Source organism: Thrips palmi, unplaced genomic scaffold (genome assembly GCF_012932325.1).
Source record: "Thrips palmi isolate BJ-2018 unplaced genomic scaffold, TpBJ-2018v1 HiC_scaffold_6, whole genome shotgun sequence".
Classification (NCBI taxonomy): domain Eukaryota; kingdom Metazoa; phylum Arthropoda; class Insecta; order Thysanoptera; family Thripidae; genus Thrips; species Thrips palmi.
In genome coordinates this window covers 3290451-3311242 of record NW_023144633.1, presented here as the reverse complement: position 1 = coordinate 3311242, position 20792 = coordinate 3290451, and the positions used below count along the sequence as shown (strand labels likewise).

The following is a 20792-nucleotide window of genomic DNA, read 5'->3' as shown; positions in this document are numbered from 1 at the left end:
GTAGTTTTCTTTCAAAGCAGTCCGTTTTGATTTTTTACAAAAACATTTTGGTGCAGTTTCATGTTCTCATATTGCGTTTTGTGTTGAGAATCATTTTGAAGGGAAAGTGAGTTGTATTTTGATTCTTCTTTTAGTCTTATTGTTCTATCCTTTTTGACAATTTTTGAAAGAAGTTCTGTCTTTTCTCACATTTTTCTTTCAGTTTTTACGAGCCCGGCTTAGTCATCAGTTCTTTTTTTTCTATTTTGACTGTGACTTTCCATTTTGGTCTTTTGGACAGAATTAATAGCAAAGTGTCACCTTAATTTTTGTTTCAATGAAAACAGTGGTATTGCCCCCTCTGCCCATATTTATTTATTCGCGTCTAAAATAAGAATTGATCAATATTTTCAGAAACCAGAGTCCTTCCTAAAGCCACTTGTAGACCAGTATGCTAAGGAGGGCAAGGACAAAAAGGTCCAATTCGAAGCTATTTTTTCGAAACCGAATTGCAAACCCAAGTGGTTTTTGCGCAAAGATGTAAGTATTGTCTCAACTTTAAAGGAATTTTCAATTTCCTTTTCCCATGAGTTCTTAGCCATACCGACAAATTTTCTATTGCAGGAACTTTTCCCAGGTAGCAAGTATAAAATTAAAAATGAGAACGACACATACCAGCTTATTATCATGGCTCCAAAGGTAGAAGATGCTGGAAAATACACTATCGAGATTGCGGGCGTCAGCAGCTTTGCATTCTTGAATGTCGATGGTTTGTTACACAACTATTTACTTACTATTAATTTATAATTAATGACCCTTGTGTGATGAATGGTGTTTGTTTTCTCAATGCAGAACCTGCTCCGTCCTACCACTTTATCAAGCCACTCGTAAAAACAGTTGAGGGCTACACCAAACACGAAGTTATTTTGGAGTGTGGTGTTAACAACAGTATGGCCAAGGTCATCTGGAAAAAGGGCGACAAGAAGCTAGAGGTGAGTGTTTGCACATTTCAAATCCGTTATGTGCAACACAGTGTCACCTTTCCCCTTGTGTTTGGTTTCATTTTTGTACATGTTTTAGCATCACATCTAATTGCAAATTGAGAGTACCTGTCCATTTCTTCTCGGCAAAATATTTTTGGAGTCTTAACATTATTCAGAATAATCCTTGTGTTGTAAAATTAACAGGATGGCGATATTTACGAGATCACCAAGGATATGCAAGGAAATTGTCGCCTTGTTATCAAATCTGCTGTCTTGGAGGACAGTGGAGAATACACCTGCAAGATTGAAAAGCAGGATGAAAAGACCATCACAGAAGTCAAAATTTCTGGTGAGCTGTTCAACCTCCTGAATCGTGCCGCTGGATAGGACTAACTTGATTCTCTTCCACTGTGCCGTTCACGTATTTCAGACTTCTAAACCTGTCTTCCGGAAAGCTAATCAGTTTTGCTCCTCCCCTATTAGCAGTAATGTTTTGTTTGAAAGTGTACCTTATTGGAGTGACCAAAGACCTGCACCGTTGCATTGTTACCTTCTGGAAAATGTCTGAGATTCCCTCGCTGCATGTCGTTTGTCAGTTGGATTATGTCCGTTCGTGTGTTTATTTTCCTGCCTGCTTCCTACAGAATACCCATACAAATTCGTCAAGGTTCTTAAACACCAGCAGCTCACTGAGAAGGACACCATCACTCTTCTCTGCGAACTTGACGACGCTACAGGCGACGTACAGTGGTTCAAAAATGGCGAAGAAGTCAAGCCTGACAAAAGGTTTGTATTACCTTTTTTGACCCGAGCAGCATCAACGGTTTAAGATCCTACGGAGAATTGCTGGAAGTTTAAAAATTACATAATTGTCGTAATAATTTTTGTAAATTGCAAATGATCTTTTTTGTGTCTCCTGATGGATCCTAATGAGTTAATCTGTGTCGCATGCCCTTGCCCTTTGAAAAACGCGTAGGATTACCATCACTCAAGATGGCCGAAAGCGGAAGATGGTCATCAAGGATGCCAAGGTCACCGACAGCGGCATGTACAAATGCACGACCAACGCAGACCAAACGGAAGCGGAAATACAAGTTCAATGTAAGTACTCGCACTAATTCTGACGACAACTTGATTTGGCAGTTCGTGTTTGCAGTTTGCTGATAGAAGTATTTGTCGAACTTGTAATGTTCCAGACATGAACCGCTTCAACAAGAAACTCAAAGATACTACAGGTATTGAACGTGAAAAGGTGATCCTGGATGTTGAGCTCCAGGATCAGACAGCCCCCGCCGAATGGAAGTTCAACGGCAAGCCAATCGTGCCAGATGAGAGGTGATTATTTTTATTAATATTTTGAGAAATAGACTAACCTTTCTCCTCCGCTAGCATTCTAACTTTCACTTCTTTTCAGGGTCGAAATCAAGAATCTGGGTGGTGGAAAGCATCAACTGGTCTTCAACAGAGTGGAGATGTCAGACGAAGGTGAAATCACCTGCGAGTCGGGTGTTTTGAGCTCCTCGTGCCAGCTCTCAGTGAAGAAGGGCGAAGGCAAGCCCATCCCTGACTTCCCCGATGAGGTAGAGGGCCCCTGCAACAAGCCCATCATCTTCGACATTCCGTTCAAGAGTAAGTACCATTGCCCCTGCCAAACGATACGACATGAACTCGTTCCTGACGTGCTCATTGCTCCCCAGTCGACGGCACCCGGCAGTCGCCCATCGAGGCCAAGCTCATGAAGGACGGCAAGGCGCTGCCCCTCAAGGACGTGGAGATCATCGTCATGGACGAGAAGGTGGTCTTCAAGGTGAAGAAGCCCGCTCGCGAGCTCAGCGGCCCGTACCAAATCCGCATTGGCAACAAGCAGGGCGAGGCCGTCAAGGATCTCAAGATCAACATGCAGGGTAAGTACTGTGAAGCCGGTGTCGGTAACGAGGTCGCCGAACAAGTTACTGAGGACTGACTTTGCTTTTGTCCAGACGTACCTTCACCTCCCGAGGACGTGGATGTGACGGAGGTGTTTGCTTCGTCGTGCATCGTGGCTTGGAAGCCCGGTAAGGACGATGGCGGCGCCCCGCTGCTCAAGTACGTCGTGGAGCGCCAGGACCTGAGCGTCAAGGGAGGCTGGGACAACGTGGGCGAGGTCAAGCCCGGCGCGCCCACCGTCTTCAAATGCGAGGACCTGACCCCCAAGCGGGAGTACAAGTTCAGGATCCGCGCGGTCAACAAGATCGGCTCGTCCGAGCCCGCGACCTTCGCCAAGCCCATCCTGGCCAAGGACCCATGGGGTGAGTACGCAAAGTCTGCCTTATAATCGGCCACCGCATTGAGGGACCCGCTAACTCAGACCGTTTCCAGACGAACCCGGCAAGCCCAACAACGTGGAGGTGGTGGACTGGGACAAGGACCACGCCGACCTCAAGTGGGACAAGCCCCTGAACGACGGTGGCGCCCCCATCACGGGCTACGTCATCGAGTTCAAGGAGAAGTTCGGCAAGGACTGGGTGACCGGCAAGGAGATCGCCGGCGACGTGACGGCCGCCACCATCGACGGCCTCAAGGAGGGCACCCAGTACGAGTTCCGCATCCGCGCCGTCAACAAGGCGGGCCCCGGCGAGCCCAGCGACGCCACCAAGCCCATCATCGCCAAGTGCCGCTTCGGTGAGTATCGATCGCCGCCACCCTGAGACACTGCCCGCGTTGCATCGACTAACTGTGACCGGGCTTTGCAGTCAAACCCTTCATCATCGGCAACGACCTCGTCAACCTGGTGGTCAAGAAGGGCCAGACGATCAAGTACGATATCAAGTACGGCGGCGAGCCCGAGCCTGAGGTCCGCTGGGTGCTGAACAACACCGACATCAAGGAGGACAAGGAGGAGAGGTGAGGACTGAGGTGGTGCTGAGCGCCCGGAGCGCGGAAACGAGCGGAGGACTAACCTCTCTGCCCGCAGGATCACCATCGACAAGTACGAGCGCAACACGGTGCTGACGGTGCGGCGCGCCGTCCGCTTCGACAGCGGCAAGTACAAGCTGGTGCTCAAGAACAGCTCCGGCACGGTGGAGGGCACCGCGGACGTGGTGGTGCTCGGTGAGTACGCGCTTTCGAGCCTCGGCCGCCTCGGCAGGTCCCTGGGTTCGAGTACCAGTCCGCTGACTGTCCCTCTGCCCCTCAGACAAGCCCACGCCGCCGGGCGGCCCGCTCAAGGTGGAGGACGTCCGCGCGCAGCACGCCACCGTCAAGTGGAAGAAGCCCGAGGACAACGGTGGCAGCGACATCACCGGCTACGTCATCGAGAAGATGGACATGGACACGGGCCGCTGGGTGCCCGCCGGTGAGGTCGGCCCGGACGCCGACTCGTTCAAGGTGACGGGCCTCACGCCCAAGAAGAAGTACAAGCTCCGCGTCAAGGCCGTCAACAAGGAGGGCGAGTCCGAGCCGCTCGAGACCACCGACAGCTTCATCGCCAAGAACCCTTACGGTAAGACCAATGCGCCACCTTCCGTCGCACTTGACTCTTTCATTATTTCGTCATATTCCAACATCGTCCCACACACAAATATCTTGGAGCAAAAACTTGTGTCTCATCTTGTTGGTTTCTTTCCCATTTTCTGACTATCGGTTCGGTAAGTGGAGAGAGATGCGGTTGGTTCGCCTGCATGACGGCGATAGGCCTAGACGCATGTACCCCACACTTGCACGGGTTGCCCACCACACTTGGTTTTCCACCTCACTACTTAGCCTCCAGCGGCACTCGCACGTTCTCGTCGTAGACTAGCCGGGAATGATACTTGTCCGTCCCACTTCTGTCTGTCCTCGAGTGGCGCCCACGTCCTCTCGCACTGCGTCTTAGCGAGGCCCAAGGGGTCGCAGTTTCGACAAGTGCAAGGCGAGGGGGTGGGCGCGGCCGAGGCGTGGCCCTGACTGTGCGCGCGCTGTTGCAGACGAGCCGGGCAAGCCGGGCAAGCCCGAGATCTACGACTGGGACAACAAGAGCGTGACGCTGCGCTGGGCCAAGCCCCAGAGCGACGGCGGCCGCCCCATCACGCACTACACCATCGAGATGAAGGACAAGCACTCCAACGACTGGGTGGAGGTCACCAAGACGGAGAACGACAACTGCGAGGGCGTCGTGGAGGGCCTCAAGGAGAAGCAGGTGTACCAGTTCCGCGTGCGCGCGCACAACAAGTCTGGCGGCGGCGAGCCGTCCGACGCCACCGACAACCACGTCTGCAAGCATCGCAACCGTGAGTCCCGCGTTCCAAGCGTGCCACAGTGGGCCAGACGATCGGTGGCGGCGGCTAAAACTCTAGACGCGCTTTGAGCTCCAGAGTCGCTTAAAAGGACTCGAACCGAACGTGTGACCCCACCAATGGATTCCTCTTAGAACGAGGAGTCCATTGGTGGGGTCACAGGTTCGGTTCGAGTCCCATTTAGCGACTGTGGAGCTCAAAACGCGTCTAGAGTTTTGGCCGCCTCCATCGGTCTTCTGGTCCACTGGGCGTGGTCGTCTTAGTTGACATTCCATTACCCTAAACCTAATTTCCGAACGCTCCCCGCAGTGAAGCCCATGATCGAGCGCTCCATGCTGAAGAGCGTGACGATCAAGGCGGGCCGCACGCACAAGTGGAGCGTGGACGTGACCGGCGAGCCGCCGCCAACCCTGTCGTGGGTGTGGCGCGACAACATCCCGCTGGTCAACACGGAGCGCATCAAGATCGACAACATCGACTACCACACCGACTTCTGCATCACCAACGCCACGCGCCGCGACACCGGCAAATACACGCTCATCGCCGAGAACGCCTCGGGCAAGGACCAGGAGACCGTCGAGCTCACCGTGCTCAGTGAGTATGCGCCGCCGGAAATTTTTCTAAAAAAAAAAGGTGAATGACGTAAAATTGAACCTGCCCCCTTGACCCTTCCAGGCAAGCCCGGTTCACCGATGGGTCCGCTCGAGGCGACCAACGTGCACAAGGAGGGCCTGAAGCTGCACTGGCAGCCGCCGGAAGACGACGGCGGCTCGCCCGTCCTGCAGTACGAGGTGGAGAAGATGGACACGGCCACGGGCAAGTGGGTGCGCGTCGGCAAGGTGCCCGGCGACCGCGACAAGCCCGAGCTGGAGGTGACTGGCCTGGAGCCCGGCCACGAGTACAAGTTCCGCGTGACCGCCACCAACGCCGAGGGCGACTCGGAGCCGCTGCTCACCGACAAGGCCATCATCGCCAAGAACCCCTTCGGTAAGTGTCCCGGAATCAGCTCCCTGTGACCCAGTACTTAGGCTTAGTATTTACTGTCGGTGCATCACCATACCTTGCCGTCTGTGCTCATTTGCCTAACCTGTCCCCTGCAGACGAGCCCACCAAGCCCGGCACGCCCGAGATCGTGGACTACGACAACGAGAGCGTGGACCTCAAGTGGGCCAAGCCGGACAGCGACGGTGGCTCCCCCATCCAGAAGTACATCGTCCAGAAGAAGGACCGCTTCAAGCCGGACTGGGAGGACGCGTGCGAGGTGGCCGGCGACAAGCTGGAGGCCAAGGTGGAAGGCCTCAAGGAGCGCGCCGAGTTCCAGTTCCGCGTGGTGGCCGTCAACAAGGCGGGCAAGTCGCCGCCCTCCGACGCCACCAAGATGCACACCGTCAAGCACCGTGCACGTAAGCGCTTTGCGTTCCGAGCTGCAAAAATGAAAGTCGCTTATTTTTTAGAAACGTCAAACTGATGAGTGTTTTCGAATGTCCTGCAGTGAAGCCGCGCATCGACAGGACCAACCTGAAGCCGATCGTGGTGCGCGCCGGCAAGCCCATCAACTACGACGTGAACGTGCGGGGCGAGCCGCCGCCAACCATCACCTGGTACCAGGCCGACAAGCTGCTCAAGTCCGAGAACAACGTGGAGATCGTCAACGTGGACTACAACACCAAGCTCAACATCAAGGACTCGATCCGCAAGAACACGGGCCTGTACAAGATCGTGGCCGAGAACCAACACGGCAAGGACGAGGAGACCGTGGAGATCACCGTGCTCTGTGAGTGTCGCTGGTTACTTTTAAAACTTAAAACCCAAGGTAACTTTTTAGCGTAACTTTTTACTGAACCGACGCCTTCCTTGCACAGCCGCGCCTTCCAAGCCCAAGGGCCCGCTCAAGGTGTCGGACGTGACCAAGAACTCGGCCAAGCTCAAATGGGAGAAGCCCGAGGACGACGGCGGCAAGCCCATCACGGGCTACGCGGTGGAGAAGCTGGACACCGCCACCGGCCGCTGGGTGCCCATCGGCCGCACGGACGAGCCCGAGTTCGAGGTTAAGGGCCTGCAGGAGGGCCACGACTACCAGTTCCGCGTCAAGGCCATCAACGAGGAGGGCGAGTCCGAGCCGCTGGAGACGGACAAGGCCACCACGGCCAAGAACCCCTTCGGTAAGTGCCCTCGCGCATGAAACTTTCGCTAGGATGTAAACGGCAAAGAACAGCATGGACTTCCGCTGACGTGTTCGTGGCCTTGCAGACGCCCCCGGCAAGCCGGGCACGCCGTCGCTGGAGGACTGGGACGTGGACCACGTGGACCTCAAGTGGGACGCCCCCAAGTCCGACGGCGGCGCCGCCATCACGGGCTACATCATCGAGAAGAAGGAGAAGTTCAGCGCCGGCTGGGACGAAGTCCTTGCCACGCACGTAAGTATAGCCGGCAGGGACAATCGTAGCTCTCTCGTGGTTGCGTGTTTTAACGGTGTGCTCCTCACCCAGAGCCCGGAGCGGACGGCCAAGGTTCCCGGCCTCAAGGAGGGGCAGACCTACCAGTTCCGCGTCCGCGCCGTAAACAAGGCTGGCCCCGGCGAGCCCAGCGAGCCCACCAAGCCGATCATCGCCAAGGCCAGGAACCGTGAGTACCGCCGTGGAGGCTACCCCGCGTCCCGCCACCCTGCAGACACTGACACCCCTCTCTGTGCGTAGTCAAGCCCTGGATCAACCGCGACAAGCTGCAGAAGGTGCGCGTGCGCGCCGGCCAGGCCGTGCGCTTCGACGTGGACGTCAAGGGCGAGCCCGCGCCCATCACGTCCTGGTCCAAGGACGGCAAGCCGCTGACGGGCGTCGGCGTCAAGATCGAGAACGAGGAGTACAACACCAAGCTGGCCTTGACGGAGACCACGCGCGCCGACACGGGCATCTACACGCTCAAGGCGGAGAACGCCAACGGCGTGGACGAGGCCACCGTCGAGGTGGAGATCCTGGACAAGCCCAGCAAGCCGGAAGGCCCGCTGGAGGTCCTGGAGGTGCACAAGGAGGGATGCACGCTCAAGTGGGACAAGCCCAAGGACCTCGGCGGCCTGCCGCTCACGGGCTACACCCTGGAGAAGATGGACGTGACCACCGGCAGGTGGACACCGGCCGGCTTCTGCGACCCCGAGAAGACGGAGCACGAGGTCAAGGGCCTGGAGCCCGGCAAGAAGTACCAGTTCCGCGTCAAGGCCGTCAACGACGAGGGCGAGTCCGACCCTCTGGAGACAGACCACGCCATCCTGGCCAAGGACCCCTTCGGTAAGCGCACTGCCGCTCACGGTGAGGTGTCACTAACCCAAAGCGTTTGCATCTCCGCTGATTGCCCCCCTTACTTACAGACGCCCCCGGTGCCCCCGGGCTGCCGGAGATCGTCGACTGGGACGAGAACTCCGTCAAGCTGGAGTGGCAGCCGCCGGCGCGCGACGGTGGCGCCCCCATCGTGGGCTACGTGGTGGAGATGCGCGACAAGTACAGCCCCAACTTCGTCAAGTGCGCCGAGGTGCACGGGCCCAACTGCAAGGCCACCGTGCCCAAGCTGGAAGAGGGCAACCAGTACCAGTTCCGCGTGCGCGCCATCAACCGCGCCGGCCCCGGCGAACCCAGCGAGGAGACCAAGATGCACACCGCCAAGGCGCGACACCGTGAGTACCGGGATCCATTCCCGACGCAGCGGCGCCATTTTCCTTTTGTTTTCCAAGCCTATCTTTATCTAAATTGTTCTTTTTTCTGTTTGCAGTCAAGCCGCACATTGATCGCACCAACCTGAACCCGGTGGTGATCAAGGTCGGGCACACGCTGTCCCTGGACATCAAGGTGACGGGCGAGCCGCCACCAGTGGTGACCTGGACCCTCAAGGACAAGGAGATCAAGACCGAGGACCAGTACCGCATCGACAACATCGACTACAACACCAAGTTCTGCATCCTCAAGACGAAGCGCATTCACAGTGGTGTGTACAAGATCACGGCCAAGAACGACAGCGGCGAGGACACCGCGGAGCTGGAGATCACCGTCCTGGGTAAGCCGAAAAGGCCGTGCGGTGCGGCTGGGGAGCGCCTGTGAATCGCTGGGTAGGCAGGCCCGCGGCACACGGGTGTGTGGTTCCGCAGATGTTGCCTACCAGGCGCTTCCGATGTTTAAGATTGCAGTTTAGATGGCGCTGCTTGTCATTCATGCCGTCCTTCTCCACGAATTCTTGCAGGCAAGCCAGGCAAGCCCAAGGGCCCGCTGGAGGTGTCGGACGTGACCAAGAACTCGGCCAAGCTTAAGTGGGAGAAGCCCGAGGACGACGGCGGCACCCCGGTCGAGTACTACGAGATCGAGAAGCTGGACCCGCTGACGGGCCACTGGGTGCCGTGCGGTCGCTCCACTGAGCCCGAGGCCACCGTCACCGGCCTGCAGGAGGGCAAGCCGTACAAGTTCCGCGTCCGCGCCGTCAACAAGGAGGGCGAGTCGGAGGAGCTGGAGACGGAGAAAAGCATCATCGCAAAGAATCCGTTCGGTAGGACTTCGCCAAAAGATATCATTGAAAATTTTCAAAATTTACATTATAAAATTTAAAATTAAAAAATCCTTAAAAAAACATAAAAATTTGAAATTTTGGAAAAAAGATGAAAATTTTAAAAATGTTTTGAGTTGCCGTGTGCTAACGCTTGCTTGCTTGTGCAGACGAGCCCGGCAAGCCCGGCCGCCCCGAGGCCAAGGACTGGGACAAGGACTTCGTGGAGCTGCAATGGACGCCGCCCAGGGACGACGGCGGCGCCCCCATCGAGAAGTACATCATCCAGATGCGCGACAAGGAGGGCCGCAACTGGGTGGACGCGGCGACGGTGCCCGGCGTCAAGACGCAGGGCCGCGTGGAGAACGGCATCGAGCCGGGCCACGAGTACGAGTTCCGCATCGTGGCCGTCAACAAGGCCGGCCCCAGCGAGCCCAGCGACGCCTCCAAGTCCGTCATCGCCAAGCCGCGCAAACGTGAGTAGACCCTCCCTGAGTCTGGCGGCCTGTGCCTTTGTGCGTCTGTCTAACTCGACCGTGTGCCCGCAGTGAAGCCGCACATCGACCGCAAGAACCTGCTCAAGAAGACCATCCGCGTGGGCCAGCTGCTGCGCGTCGAAGCCGACGTGACCGGCGAGCCTGCGCCCGCCATCACCTGGACGCTGCAGGGCGCCGTGCTCACGTCCAACGAGCGGCTCAAGATCGAGAACGAGGACTACAAGACCACCTTCATCCTGACCAAGGCCAAGCGCGCCGACTCGGCCGTGTACACCGTCACGGCCAAGAACGCGCACGGCGAGGACAAGGTGGAGATGGAGGTGCTGGTGCTGAGCAAGCCGTCCAAGCCCAAGGGCCCGCTCGAGGTGTCCGACGTGACCGCCGAGGGCGTGCACCTCAAGTGGGACAAGCCCGAGGACGACGGCGGTGAGCCCGTGGACCACTACGTCGTGGAGCGTATGGACACGGAGACCGGCCGCTGGGTGCCCGTCACCACCTCCAAGACCCCCGAGGCTGACGTGAGTGTGGAGCAGTGCCGGGGAGGGCGGCGTGTTGTTGGGGACTGCCAGGGCGTTCTAACGAGTGTTTCCGCAGGTCACGGGCTTGAACGAGGGCAAGGACTACCTGTTCCGCGTCAAGGCCGTCAACGCCGAGGGTGAATCCGAGCCTCTGGAAACCGACATCCCCGTCACGGCCAAGAACCCGTACAGTAAGTACCGCCAAATGGGAAAATAAAAATGCAGGTGGTGCGGGTATTTTAACCCGACGTGCTCTGTTTGCAGACGAGCCGGACAGGCCGGGCAAGCCGGACGTCAAGGACTGGAGCAAGAACCACGCCGAGCTGCGCTGGGAGAAGCCCAAGAGCGACGGCGGCTCCCCTATCACGTCCTACATTGTGGAGAAGAAGGACCAGGGCAGCTCCAAGTGGACCAAGGCGGTGGAGATCATCGGCAACAAGCACGAGGCCACCGTGCCGGACCTCATCGAGGGCCAGAAGTACCAGTTCCGCATCCGCGCCGTCAACAAGGCGGGCGCCAGCAAGCCCAGCGAGCCGAGCGACACCATCACCGCCAAGGACCGCTTCGGTAAGCCACTCGCGCGGGCCCCTCGCCCGGTTTCCCCTTTACCTATCACTTTCTGTTACGTATCCGCTTTTGCCCGCAGCCCCGCCGAGGATCGACCGCACCACGCTCAAGGACATGCGTATCAAGGCGGGCCAGCAGATCCGCTTCGACGTCAAGATCTCGGGCGAGCCGCCACCAACCAAGACCTGGTTCCACAACAAGGCGCGCATCGAGTCCAAGGACGAGCTCACCATCGAGTCGGAGGACTACAAGACGCGCCTGGTGGTGAGCGCGGCCAGCCGCAAGCACACCGGGCTGTACACCATCAAGGCCGAGAATAGCTCCGGCAAGGACGAGGTGTCCATCGAGATCACCGTGATCGACAAGCCCGGCAAGCCCGAGGGGCCGCTCAAGATCTCGGACATCCACAAGGAGGGCTGCAAGCTCAAGTGGAACCCGCCGCAAGACGACGGCGGCGTCCCCATCGACTACTACGCCGTGGAGAAGATGGACACCGAGTCCGGCCGCTGGATGTCCGCCGGCCGCGCCAAGGAGCCGTTCATCGAGCTCAACAACCTGGAGCCTGGCCAGGAGTACAAGTTCCGCGTCATGGCCGTCAACGCCGAGGGCGAGTCCGAGCCGCTGGAGGCGGACGAGGCCATCGTCGCCAAGAATCCGTTCGGTAAGCTTGGCGGCAGTCCTCGAAACTGCAAGCCGTGAAAGTACGCCTTGTTTATTTAACCCTCCCCTTCTTCCCGCAGACGAGCCTGGCGCGCCGGGCACGCCGGAGGCCACGGACTGGGACCGCGACTTCGTGGAGCTCAAGTGGACCGCGCCCAACAAGGACGGCGGCTCGCCCATCACGGGCTACGTCATCGAGAAGCGCGAGAAGGGCAGCCCGCGGTGGGTGAAGGCCGCCGAGACGCGCGGCCCCGAGTGCAAGGGCAAGGTGGAGAACCTCGACGAGGGCACGCCCTACGAGTTCCGCGTGCGCGCCATCAACGCCGCGGGCCCCGGCGAGGCCAGCGACGCCAGCAAGCCCATCACCTGCAAGGCGCGCAAGGTGCCGCCCAGGATCGACCGCAAGAACCTGCGCGACATCACGGTGCGCGAGGGCGAGCCCTTCGTCTTCGACGTCAAGATCACCGGCGAGCCCGCGCCCGACGTCGAGTGGAACGTCGGCACCAAGCGCGTCCACGAGACCACCGTGCGCAGGATCGTCAACGTGCCCAACAACAGCAAGCTCTCGTTCGACAAGCCCGAGCGCAAGGACAGCGGCATCTACAAGATCACCGCCACCAACAAGTACGGCACGGACTCCGTCGAGGTGGAGGTCACCGTCGTGTGTAAGTAGCCTTGATCTATGCTTAAAGTGGACTGTCAGGTTTTGTGCTCCTGTTCCTCACGGCGTGCTTTGCCCTGCCCGCAGCCAAGCCCAGCAAGCCCGAGGGCCCGCTCGAGGTGTCGGACATCCACAAGGAGGGATGCAAGCTCAAGTGGAAGCGGCCCAAGGACGACGGCGGCGAGCCCCTCGACGGCTACCTGGTCGAAAAGCTGGACCCGGAGAACGGCGTTTGGATCCCCGTGGGCAAGTCCAAGGACCCCGAGATGGTGGTGGACGGACTCACGCCCGGACACGAGTACAAGTTCCGCGTCAAGGCACTCAACAAGGAGGGCGAGTCCGAGCCCCTGGAGACCTACACGTCCATCGTGGCCAAGGACCCCTACTGTGAGTTTTGGAATTGAAGCAGTGGTTGCGCGAGGTGAATGAACTTGGAGCTAACGCCGATTGAATCCTATTGCAGCGACTCCGCAAGCCCCCGGCACTCCGGAGCCCGAGGACTGGGACCAGAACCACGTGGACCTGGTCTGGAAGGAGCCCATCTCGGACGGCGGCACGCCCATCACGGGCTACATCATCGAGAAGAAGGACAAGTACAGCGCGCTGTGGGAGAAGGCCCTGGAGACCGACACGCCCGACTGCAAGGGCACGGTCACGGGCCTGGTGGAGGGCAACGAGTACCAGTTCCGCGTCATCGCGGTCAACAAGGCCGGCCCTGGCACGCCCAGCGACGCCAGCAAGACCTTCACCGCCAAGCCGCGGTTCCGTAAGTATCTCGCCCGGTTTCCGCGCTTACAAAAAAATAAAGAAGGTTTTATTGATGGTTTTTATTTCTGTTTTAGTGGCGCCTAAGATCGACCGCCGCAACCTGCGCGACATCACCATCTCCGCGGGCTCCACGCTCAAGTTCGATGCCAACGTCAGCGGCGAGCCGCCACCACACATCGACTGGCGATGCGCCTCGAACCCTCTCAAGAACAGCAAGAGGGTGACGGTCGACAACATCGACTACAACACCAAGCTGGTGATCCGGCCCGCGCGCCGCGAGGACTCGGGCGAGTTCACGGTCACCGCGACCAACTCGTCGGGCAAGGACATGGTGGCCATCAACGTGGTGGTGACCGACAAGCCGTCCGCCCCCGAGGGACCGCTCGAGATCTCGGACGTGCACAACGAGGGCTGCAAGCTCAAGTGGAAGCGCCCGCTGGACGACGGCGGCACCCCGCTGGAGTACTACCAGGTCGACAAGATGGACCCCGAGACCGGCTGCTGGGTACCTTGCGGCCGCAGCACCGAGCCTCGTGAGTACACATGCTAAAGACTCGCTTTTCGGCTTAAAAAACAGTGGTTCAAATCCTCACTTTATTATTTTTTTACAGACATGGACGTTACGGGCCTGACTCCTGGCAAGGAGTACAAGTTCCGCGTCCGCGCCGTCAACGCCGAGGGCGAGGGCGAGCCCCTGGTGGCCGAGGAGAGCATCATCGCCAAGAACCCCTTCGGTAAGTAGCGAGCCTTCGCGGACTCTCGCCACCCTTGCCCGCTTCGCCGTGCTCATGACCTCCCGTTGCTTCCACAGACGAGCCCGGCGCGCCCGGCAACCTCAAGGCCACCGACTGGGACGTCGACCACGTGGACCTCAAGTGGACCCCGCCCGTCAACGACGGCGGCTCCCCGGTCACGGGCTACATCATCGAGAAGAAGGACAAGTACGGCCAGTGGGAGAAGGCGGTGGAGGTGCCGGCGGAGGAGCTGACGGCCACCGTGCCCGACCTCATCGAGGGCCAGAAGTACGAGTTCCGCGTCCGCGCCGTCAACAAGGCGGGCCCCGGCGCGCCCAGCGACCCCACGCCGGCCATCGTCGCCAAGCCGCGCAACCTGGCGCCCAAGATCGACCGCACCAACCTGATCGACATCCGCATCCGCGCGGGCCAGAACTACGTGTTCGACGTGAGGGTGTCCGGTGAGCCGATGCCCGACACGCGCTGGCTGCTGCGCGCCAAGGAGGTGCGCTCCAGCGACAACGTCAAGGTCACGCACTCGGACTACAACACCAAGCTGAGCGTGCGCGGCGCCACGCGCGCCGACTCCGGCACCTTCATCGTTACGGCCGAGAACAAGAACGGCAAGGACATCGCCGAGGTGGAGGTGATCGTGCTGGACAAGCCGTCCGCGCCCGAGGGGCCGCTCAAGGTGTCCGACATCCACGACAAGGGCTGCACACTGGCCTGGAAGGCCCCCGAGGACGACGGCGGCAACCCCATCGAGAAGTACGTCGTGGAGAAGATGGACGAGGCGACCGGCAGGTGGGTGCCCGCCGGGGAGACCGACGGGCCCGCCACCACGCTCAAGGTGGACGGCCTCCAGCCCGGACACAAGTACAAGTTCAGGGTCCGCGCCGAGAACAAGCTGGGCAGGTCCGAGCCCCTCACCACGGACGCCGCCATCGAGGCCAAGAACCCCTTCGACCCGGCCGGCAAACCAGGCACGCCCGAGATCACCGACTTCGACAAGGACTTCGTCGAGCTGGCGTGGGACAGGCCCAGGAGCGACGGAGGCTCCCCGATCACGGGCTACGTCATCGAGAAGAAGGACAAGTTCAAGTAAGTGGCAGTGGTCTACACCTCCTCACTGAGATGTACCATTCTGTTTGCTGATTACTAAATGGTTCCCCTCCTTTCCCCGCAGCCCCAACTGGGAGAAGTGCGCCGAGGTGGAGGGCGACGTCTGCTCGGGCAAGGTGCCCGGCCTGATCGAGGGCACACCCTACGAGTTCCGCATCCGCGCCGTCAACAAGGCCGGCCCCGGCGAGCCCAGCGACGCGTCCAAGACGCACGTCGCCCGCGCCAAGAACGGTGAGACACTTTCCGAAAGCTAGGAACTCTGCGCTTTTTCCATTTCGATGGTCTTGACACTGCTTTATCTGCCGATGCAGTGCCGCCCAAGATCGACCGCAAGGCCATGGTCGACATCAAGATCCGCGCCGGCCTCAACTTCGACTTCGACGTGCACGTGGACGGCGAGCCGCCCGCCACCAAGGAGTGGAGCCTGCGCGACAACATCCTGCTGCAGGGCGACCGCGTCAAGCTAACCAACGAGGACTACAACACTCGTCTGCGCATCACGGACGCGCGTCGCACCGACAGCGGCGAGTACAAGCTGGTGGCCAAGAACATCAACGGCAAGGACACGGCCACCGTGAACGTGACGGTGCTGGACGTGCCCACCGCGCCCGAGGGCCCGCTCAAGGACGCCGACGTCACCAAGAACAGCATGATGCTGTCGTGGCGCCCGCCCAGGGACGACGGCGGCTCCGAGATCCTGCACTACATCGTGGAGAAGATGGACTCGGACAACCTGCGCTGGGTTCCGGTCGGCGAGACGCCCATCCCGCAGATCAAGGCGGACCACCTCATCGAGAACCACAACTACATGTTCAGGGTGCGCGCCGTCAACAGGCAGGGCGAGTCCGCGCCGCTCATGGCCACCGAGCCCATCACGGCCAAGGACCCCTTCGGCAAGCCCGAGAAGCCCGGCACGCCCGAGGTGGTGGACTGGGACAAGGACCACGTGGACCTGGAGTGGACCGCGCCCAAGCGGGACGGCGGCTCCCCCATCACCGGCTACGTCATCGAGAAGAGGTCCAAGTTCGGGTGAGTAGGCTGCTGCAGGCAGGGCGGCGCTGCACTGTATTTTGGGGGTCTCGTTCTAACCGCTGGGTGCTTTGCAGGCCGTGGGAGAAGGCCATGGACGTGCCCGGCAACCAGACCAAGGCCACGGTGCCCGGCCTGGTGGAGGGCGAGGAGTACGAGTTCCGCGTCGTGGCCGTCAACAAGGGCGGCCCGGGCGAGCCCAGCGACGCCTCCAAGTCCGTCGTGGCCAAAGCACGATTCAGTGAGTAGACCGCAGTGTTGCAGCGGACGCGTCCAATCGGAGTCTCGGGTTCGAATACTGACGGCGTCCTCTTTTCCCTGCAGCGCCGCCGACCATCGACCGCGCCTTCCTGCAGGACCTGGTGGTCAAGGCGGGCGACCGCATCAGCTTCGAGGTGCCGATCGACGCGTCGCCGCGCCCCAAGGCGTCCTGGACCGTGGAGGGCAAGCCCGTGGGCACCCGCGCGGACATGATGACCACCAACACCAAGACCACCTTCGAGATCCCCTTCTCGGCGCGCAGCGACACTGGCCGCTACGCCCTCACGCTCAAGAACGAGCTGGGCGAGGCCTCGGCGTCCGCCTACGTCACTGTGCTGGGTGAGTTGACTGGCGTTGAGGTTAGTTTAAACAAATGAGACGAGACCGGTATTCGAACCACGAACCTTGCGCCCTGTGCCTGCAGACAAGCCCGGCCCACCGCTGCCGCCGCTTGAAGTCAGCAAGGTGACCAAGGACAGCTGCCGCCTCAACTGGAAGCACCCGGCCGACGACGGCGGCTCCCCCATCCTGCACTACGTGGTGGAGAAGATGGACATGTCGCGCGGCACCTGGGCCGACGCGGGCATGGCTACCGGCCTGCAGCACGAGGTGCTGCGCCTCATCCACATGAAGGAGTACCTGTTCCGCGTGCGCGCCGTCAACATCATCGGCGAGTCCGAGCCGCTGGAGATCACCAAGCCCATCGTGGCCAAGAACGAAGTTGGTGAGTACAGGCCCTTCGATCAGTGTTTGCCTCCCCCAGCGTGCGTCTCCTACACGAAGTGTGTCGTTCCCGCAGACGAGCCCGGCGCGCCCGGCAAGCCCAACATCACGGACTGGGGCAAGGACCACGCCGACCTGGCCTGGGAGAAGCCCAAGACCGACGGCGGCGGCCCCATCACGGGCTACATCGTGCAGCGCCGCGAAAAGGGCAGCCCCTACTGGGTCAACGCCGTGCACGTGCCCGCCAAGCAGACCACCGCCACCGTGCCCGACCTCACCGAGGGCCAGGACTACGAGTTCCGCATCATCGCCACCAACGTGGCCGGCCAGTCCGAGCCCAGCGAGCCCTCGGACGTGGTCACCGCCAAGGACCGCTACCGTGAGTCCCGCTACTCGAGAATTGCTTTTCGATTTACAGTGCACTTGTTCGCCTCCGTGACAGCACGCCTTTCTCCCCGCAGTGGCGCCCAAGATCAAGACGCCGCTGCACGACATCCGCATCAAGGCGGGCACCATCCTGCACGTGGACATCGACTTCATCGGCGAGCCCGCGCCCGAGGTGGTGTGGTCCGTGGCCGGCAAGGAGCTGCAGACGGACGCCAGGACCACCATCACGTCCATCGGCTACCACACCATCGTCAACACGGTCAACGCCAAGCGCTCCGACAGCGGCCTGTACCACCTGCTGCTGCGCAACAGCTCCGGCATCGACGAGGGCTCGTTCCAGGTCATCGTCCTGGACAGGCCCGGCCCGCCCGAGGGGCCCCTCGAGTACGAGGAGATCACGGCCCAGAGCGTGACCCTGTCGTGGAAGCCGCCCAAGGACAACGGAGGCAGCGAAATCACGTAAGTAGATGACACTGTATTGGTTGAAAGTTGTTGTCGTGGTCTTGCTGACGCCTTCCTTGCCTTCCCGCAGCGCCTACGTGGTCGAGAAGCGCGACCTTACCCATGGCGGAGGCTGGGTTCCTGCCTGACGTACGTCAACGCCAAGTACAACCACGCCACCGTGCCGCGCCTGCTGGAGGGCACCAAGTACGAGTTCCGCGTCATGGCCGAGAACTTGCAGGGCCGCTCGGACCCGCTGCTCACCGACAAGCCCGTCGTGGCCAAGAACCAGTTCGGCGTGCCCGGCGCGCCAGGCCGCCCCGAGGCCGTGGACTCGGACAAGGACTTCATCAAGATCAAGTGGGCGCCGCCCATCTCCAACGGCGGCTCGCCCATCATCGGCTACGACGTGGAGCGCCGCGACAAGAACACGGGCCGCTGGATCAAGCTGAACAGCGACCCCGTCAAGGGCCAGGAGTACACCGACGACCGCGTGCACGACGGCAACCAGTACGAGTACCGCGTGTCGGCCGTCAACGCCGCCGGCCCCGGCAAGCCCAGCGAGGCGTCGCTCATGATCACGGCGCGGCCGATGCGCGAGCGCCCCAAGCTGCACCTCGACGGCCTCATCGGCCGCAAGATCAAGGTGCGCGCCGGCGAGCCCATCTGCGTCAACATCCCGCTGTCGGGCGCGCCCACGCCCACCTGCGAATGGACCAAGGACAGCACCAAGCTGCCCGCGCACGAGCGCATCTGGACCGAGACCACCTCGGGCGAGACCAAGCTCCGCATCGAGAAGACGACGCGCGACGACTCGGGTCGCTACGTCATCACCGCCAAGAACGACTTCGGCAAGGACTCGGCCGACATCGAGGTCACCGTCGTGGACCGGCCCGGCCCGCCCAAGGGACCCCTGCAGTACCCGAACATCACGCAGGAGCAGATCACCCTGGAGTGGCTGCCGCCCGAAGACAACGGCGGCAGCGAGCTCACCGGCTACGTCGTGGAGATGTCCGAGTACGCCGTGGAGAACTGGCGCCAGGTGCCGGGCTTCTGCCCCAAGTGCACCTTCACCGTCAGGGGGCTCACCGAGGGCAAGAAGTACCAGTTCCGCGTGCGCGCCGAGAACATGTACGGTGTGTCCGAGCCCCTGGACGGCAACCCAGTGGTGGCCAAGAGTCCGTTCGACCCACCAGACGCGCCCGGCCAGCCCACCGTGCTCGGCTACACTCCCACCAGCTGCAGCCTCAAGTGGACCCCACCGGCGTCCTCGGGCGGCAAGCCCGTCACCGGCTACTACGTGGAGAAGCGCGAGCGCGGCGCCGGCGACTGGGTCCGTTGCAACAACTACCCCACGCCCAACCTCACCTACACCGTGCCCGACCTGCGCGAGGGCAACCGCTACGAGTTCCGCGTCGTGGCCGTCAACGAGGCCGGCCCCGGCAAGCCCAGCAAGCCCACCGAGCCCATCACGGCCGAGCACCAGCGATGTGAGTCCGCGGGTTCAACTCCCGGCGCCTTTCGTGTTTCGTTTTCCGCACATTTTCTGATGAATAACCAATGTTTATTTTTTCGCAGTGGTGCCTGACGCGCCGGAGCCACCCAAGCCGGACCGCATCACGAAGGACAGCGTGACGCTGTCTTGGCGGCCGCCCCGCAGCGATGGCGGCTCCAAGATCAAGGGCTACATCGTGCAGAAGAAGCTCAAGGGCAATCCGGACTGGGAGGACGTCAACAGCGTGCCCGTGCCGGAGACGACGTTCAAGGTGCCCAACCTCAAGGAGGGCGACGACTACCAGTTCCGCGTGATAGCCGTCAACGACGTGGGCCGCTCCGAGCCGAGCAGGCCGTCGCCGAACATCATCATCGAGGAGCAGGCCAACAAGCCCGTCATGGACTTGGGCGGCGTGCGCGACATCACCGTCCGCGCCGGCGACGACTTCAGCATCCACGTGCCGTACGTGGGCTTCCCCAAGCCGTCGGCGTCCTGGTTCGCCAACGACACCATCCTGGACTCGTCGGACCCTCGCATCCACCAGCAGCTGGCCGACGACTACGCCAGCCTGGTGGTGAAGGGCGCCAAGCGCGGCGACACCGGCCAGTACCGGCTGCAGCTCAGGAACCCGTCCGGCTTCGACACCGCCACGCTCAACGTGCGCGTCCTGGACAGGCCCAGCCCGCCGGAGAACCTCCGCGCCGACGAGTTCGCCGGCGACGCGCTCACGCTGTACTGGAACCCGCCCAAGGACGACGGCGGCGCGCCCATCAGCAACTACACCGTGGAGAGGCGCGAGATCGGCACCGGCAACTGGGTCAAGGTCAGCAACTTCGTGGCCACCACGTTCGTGCGCGTCAAGAACCTCACCATCAACAAGGACTACGAGCTGCGCGTGTACGCCGAGAACAAGTACGGTACCTCGGATCCCGCCAGCACCGTGGATCCCATCCGCGCGCGCCATCCCTTCGACGTGCCCGGCGCCCCCGGCGCGCCGCGTCGCCTGGACAGCTCCGAGGACTCCATCACCATCGCCTGGACCAAGCCGCGCCACGACGGCGGATCCCCCATCACGGGCTACGTCATCGAGAAGAGGATGATGAGCGAGGACAAGTGGACCAAGGCCCTGCACTCGCACATCCCCGACCTCAACCACAAGTACGTATCGGCCTATTCTTCGGCCTTTCTTAAAA

At 60.7% G+C, this 20792-nt stretch overlaps 1 protein-coding gene across 1 annotated transcript in view; it reads left to right on the top strand.

The window, feature by feature from the left end:
• Positions 1–20792, top strand: part of LOC117651726 (twitchin) — a 63070-nt gene that overhangs the window by 32893 nt on the left and 9385 nt on the right. The window contains 47 exon segments of the mRNA XM_034396031.1: positions 394–519; positions 604–748; positions 832–971; positions 1167–1311; positions 1607–1748; positions 1939–2063; positions 2159–2297; positions 2377–2591; positions 2660–2866; positions 2942–3250; positions 3321–3623; positions 3695–3845; positions 3916–4052; positions 4138–4443; positions 4907–5209; positions 5525–5809; positions 5891–6202; positions 6316–6618; positions 6708–6989; positions 7078–7377; positions 7466–7632; positions 7705–7840; positions 7912–8496; positions 8577–8879; positions 8975–9256; positions 9440–9739; positions 9907–10212; positions 10285–10751; positions 10828–10942; positions 11016–11318; positions 11398–11979; positions 12059–12643; positions 12727–13026; positions 13103–13405; positions 13482–13940; positions 14019–14141; positions 14219–15242; positions 15328–15494; positions 15575–16292; positions 16370–16533; positions 16617–16892; positions 16978–17277; positions 17353–17655; positions 17738–18122; positions 18196–18248; positions 18251–19594; positions 19683–20757. Coding sequence (XP_034251922.1) covers positions 394–519; positions 604–748; positions 832–971; positions 1167–1311; positions 1607–1748; positions 1939–2063; positions 2159–2297; positions 2377–2591; positions 2660–2866; positions 2942–3250; positions 3321–3623; positions 3695–3845; positions 3916–4052; positions 4138–4443; positions 4907–5209; positions 5525–5809; positions 5891–6202; positions 6316–6618; positions 6708–6989; positions 7078–7377; positions 7466–7632; positions 7705–7840; positions 7912–8496; positions 8577–8879; positions 8975–9256; positions 9440–9739; positions 9907–10212; positions 10285–10751; positions 10828–10942; positions 11016–11318; positions 11398–11979; positions 12059–12643; positions 12727–13026; positions 13103–13405; positions 13482–13940; positions 14019–14141; positions 14219–15242; positions 15328–15494; positions 15575–16292; positions 16370–16533; positions 16617–16892; positions 16978–17277; positions 17353–17655; positions 17738–18122; positions 18196–18248; positions 18251–19594; positions 19683–20757 — 15500 coding nt within the window.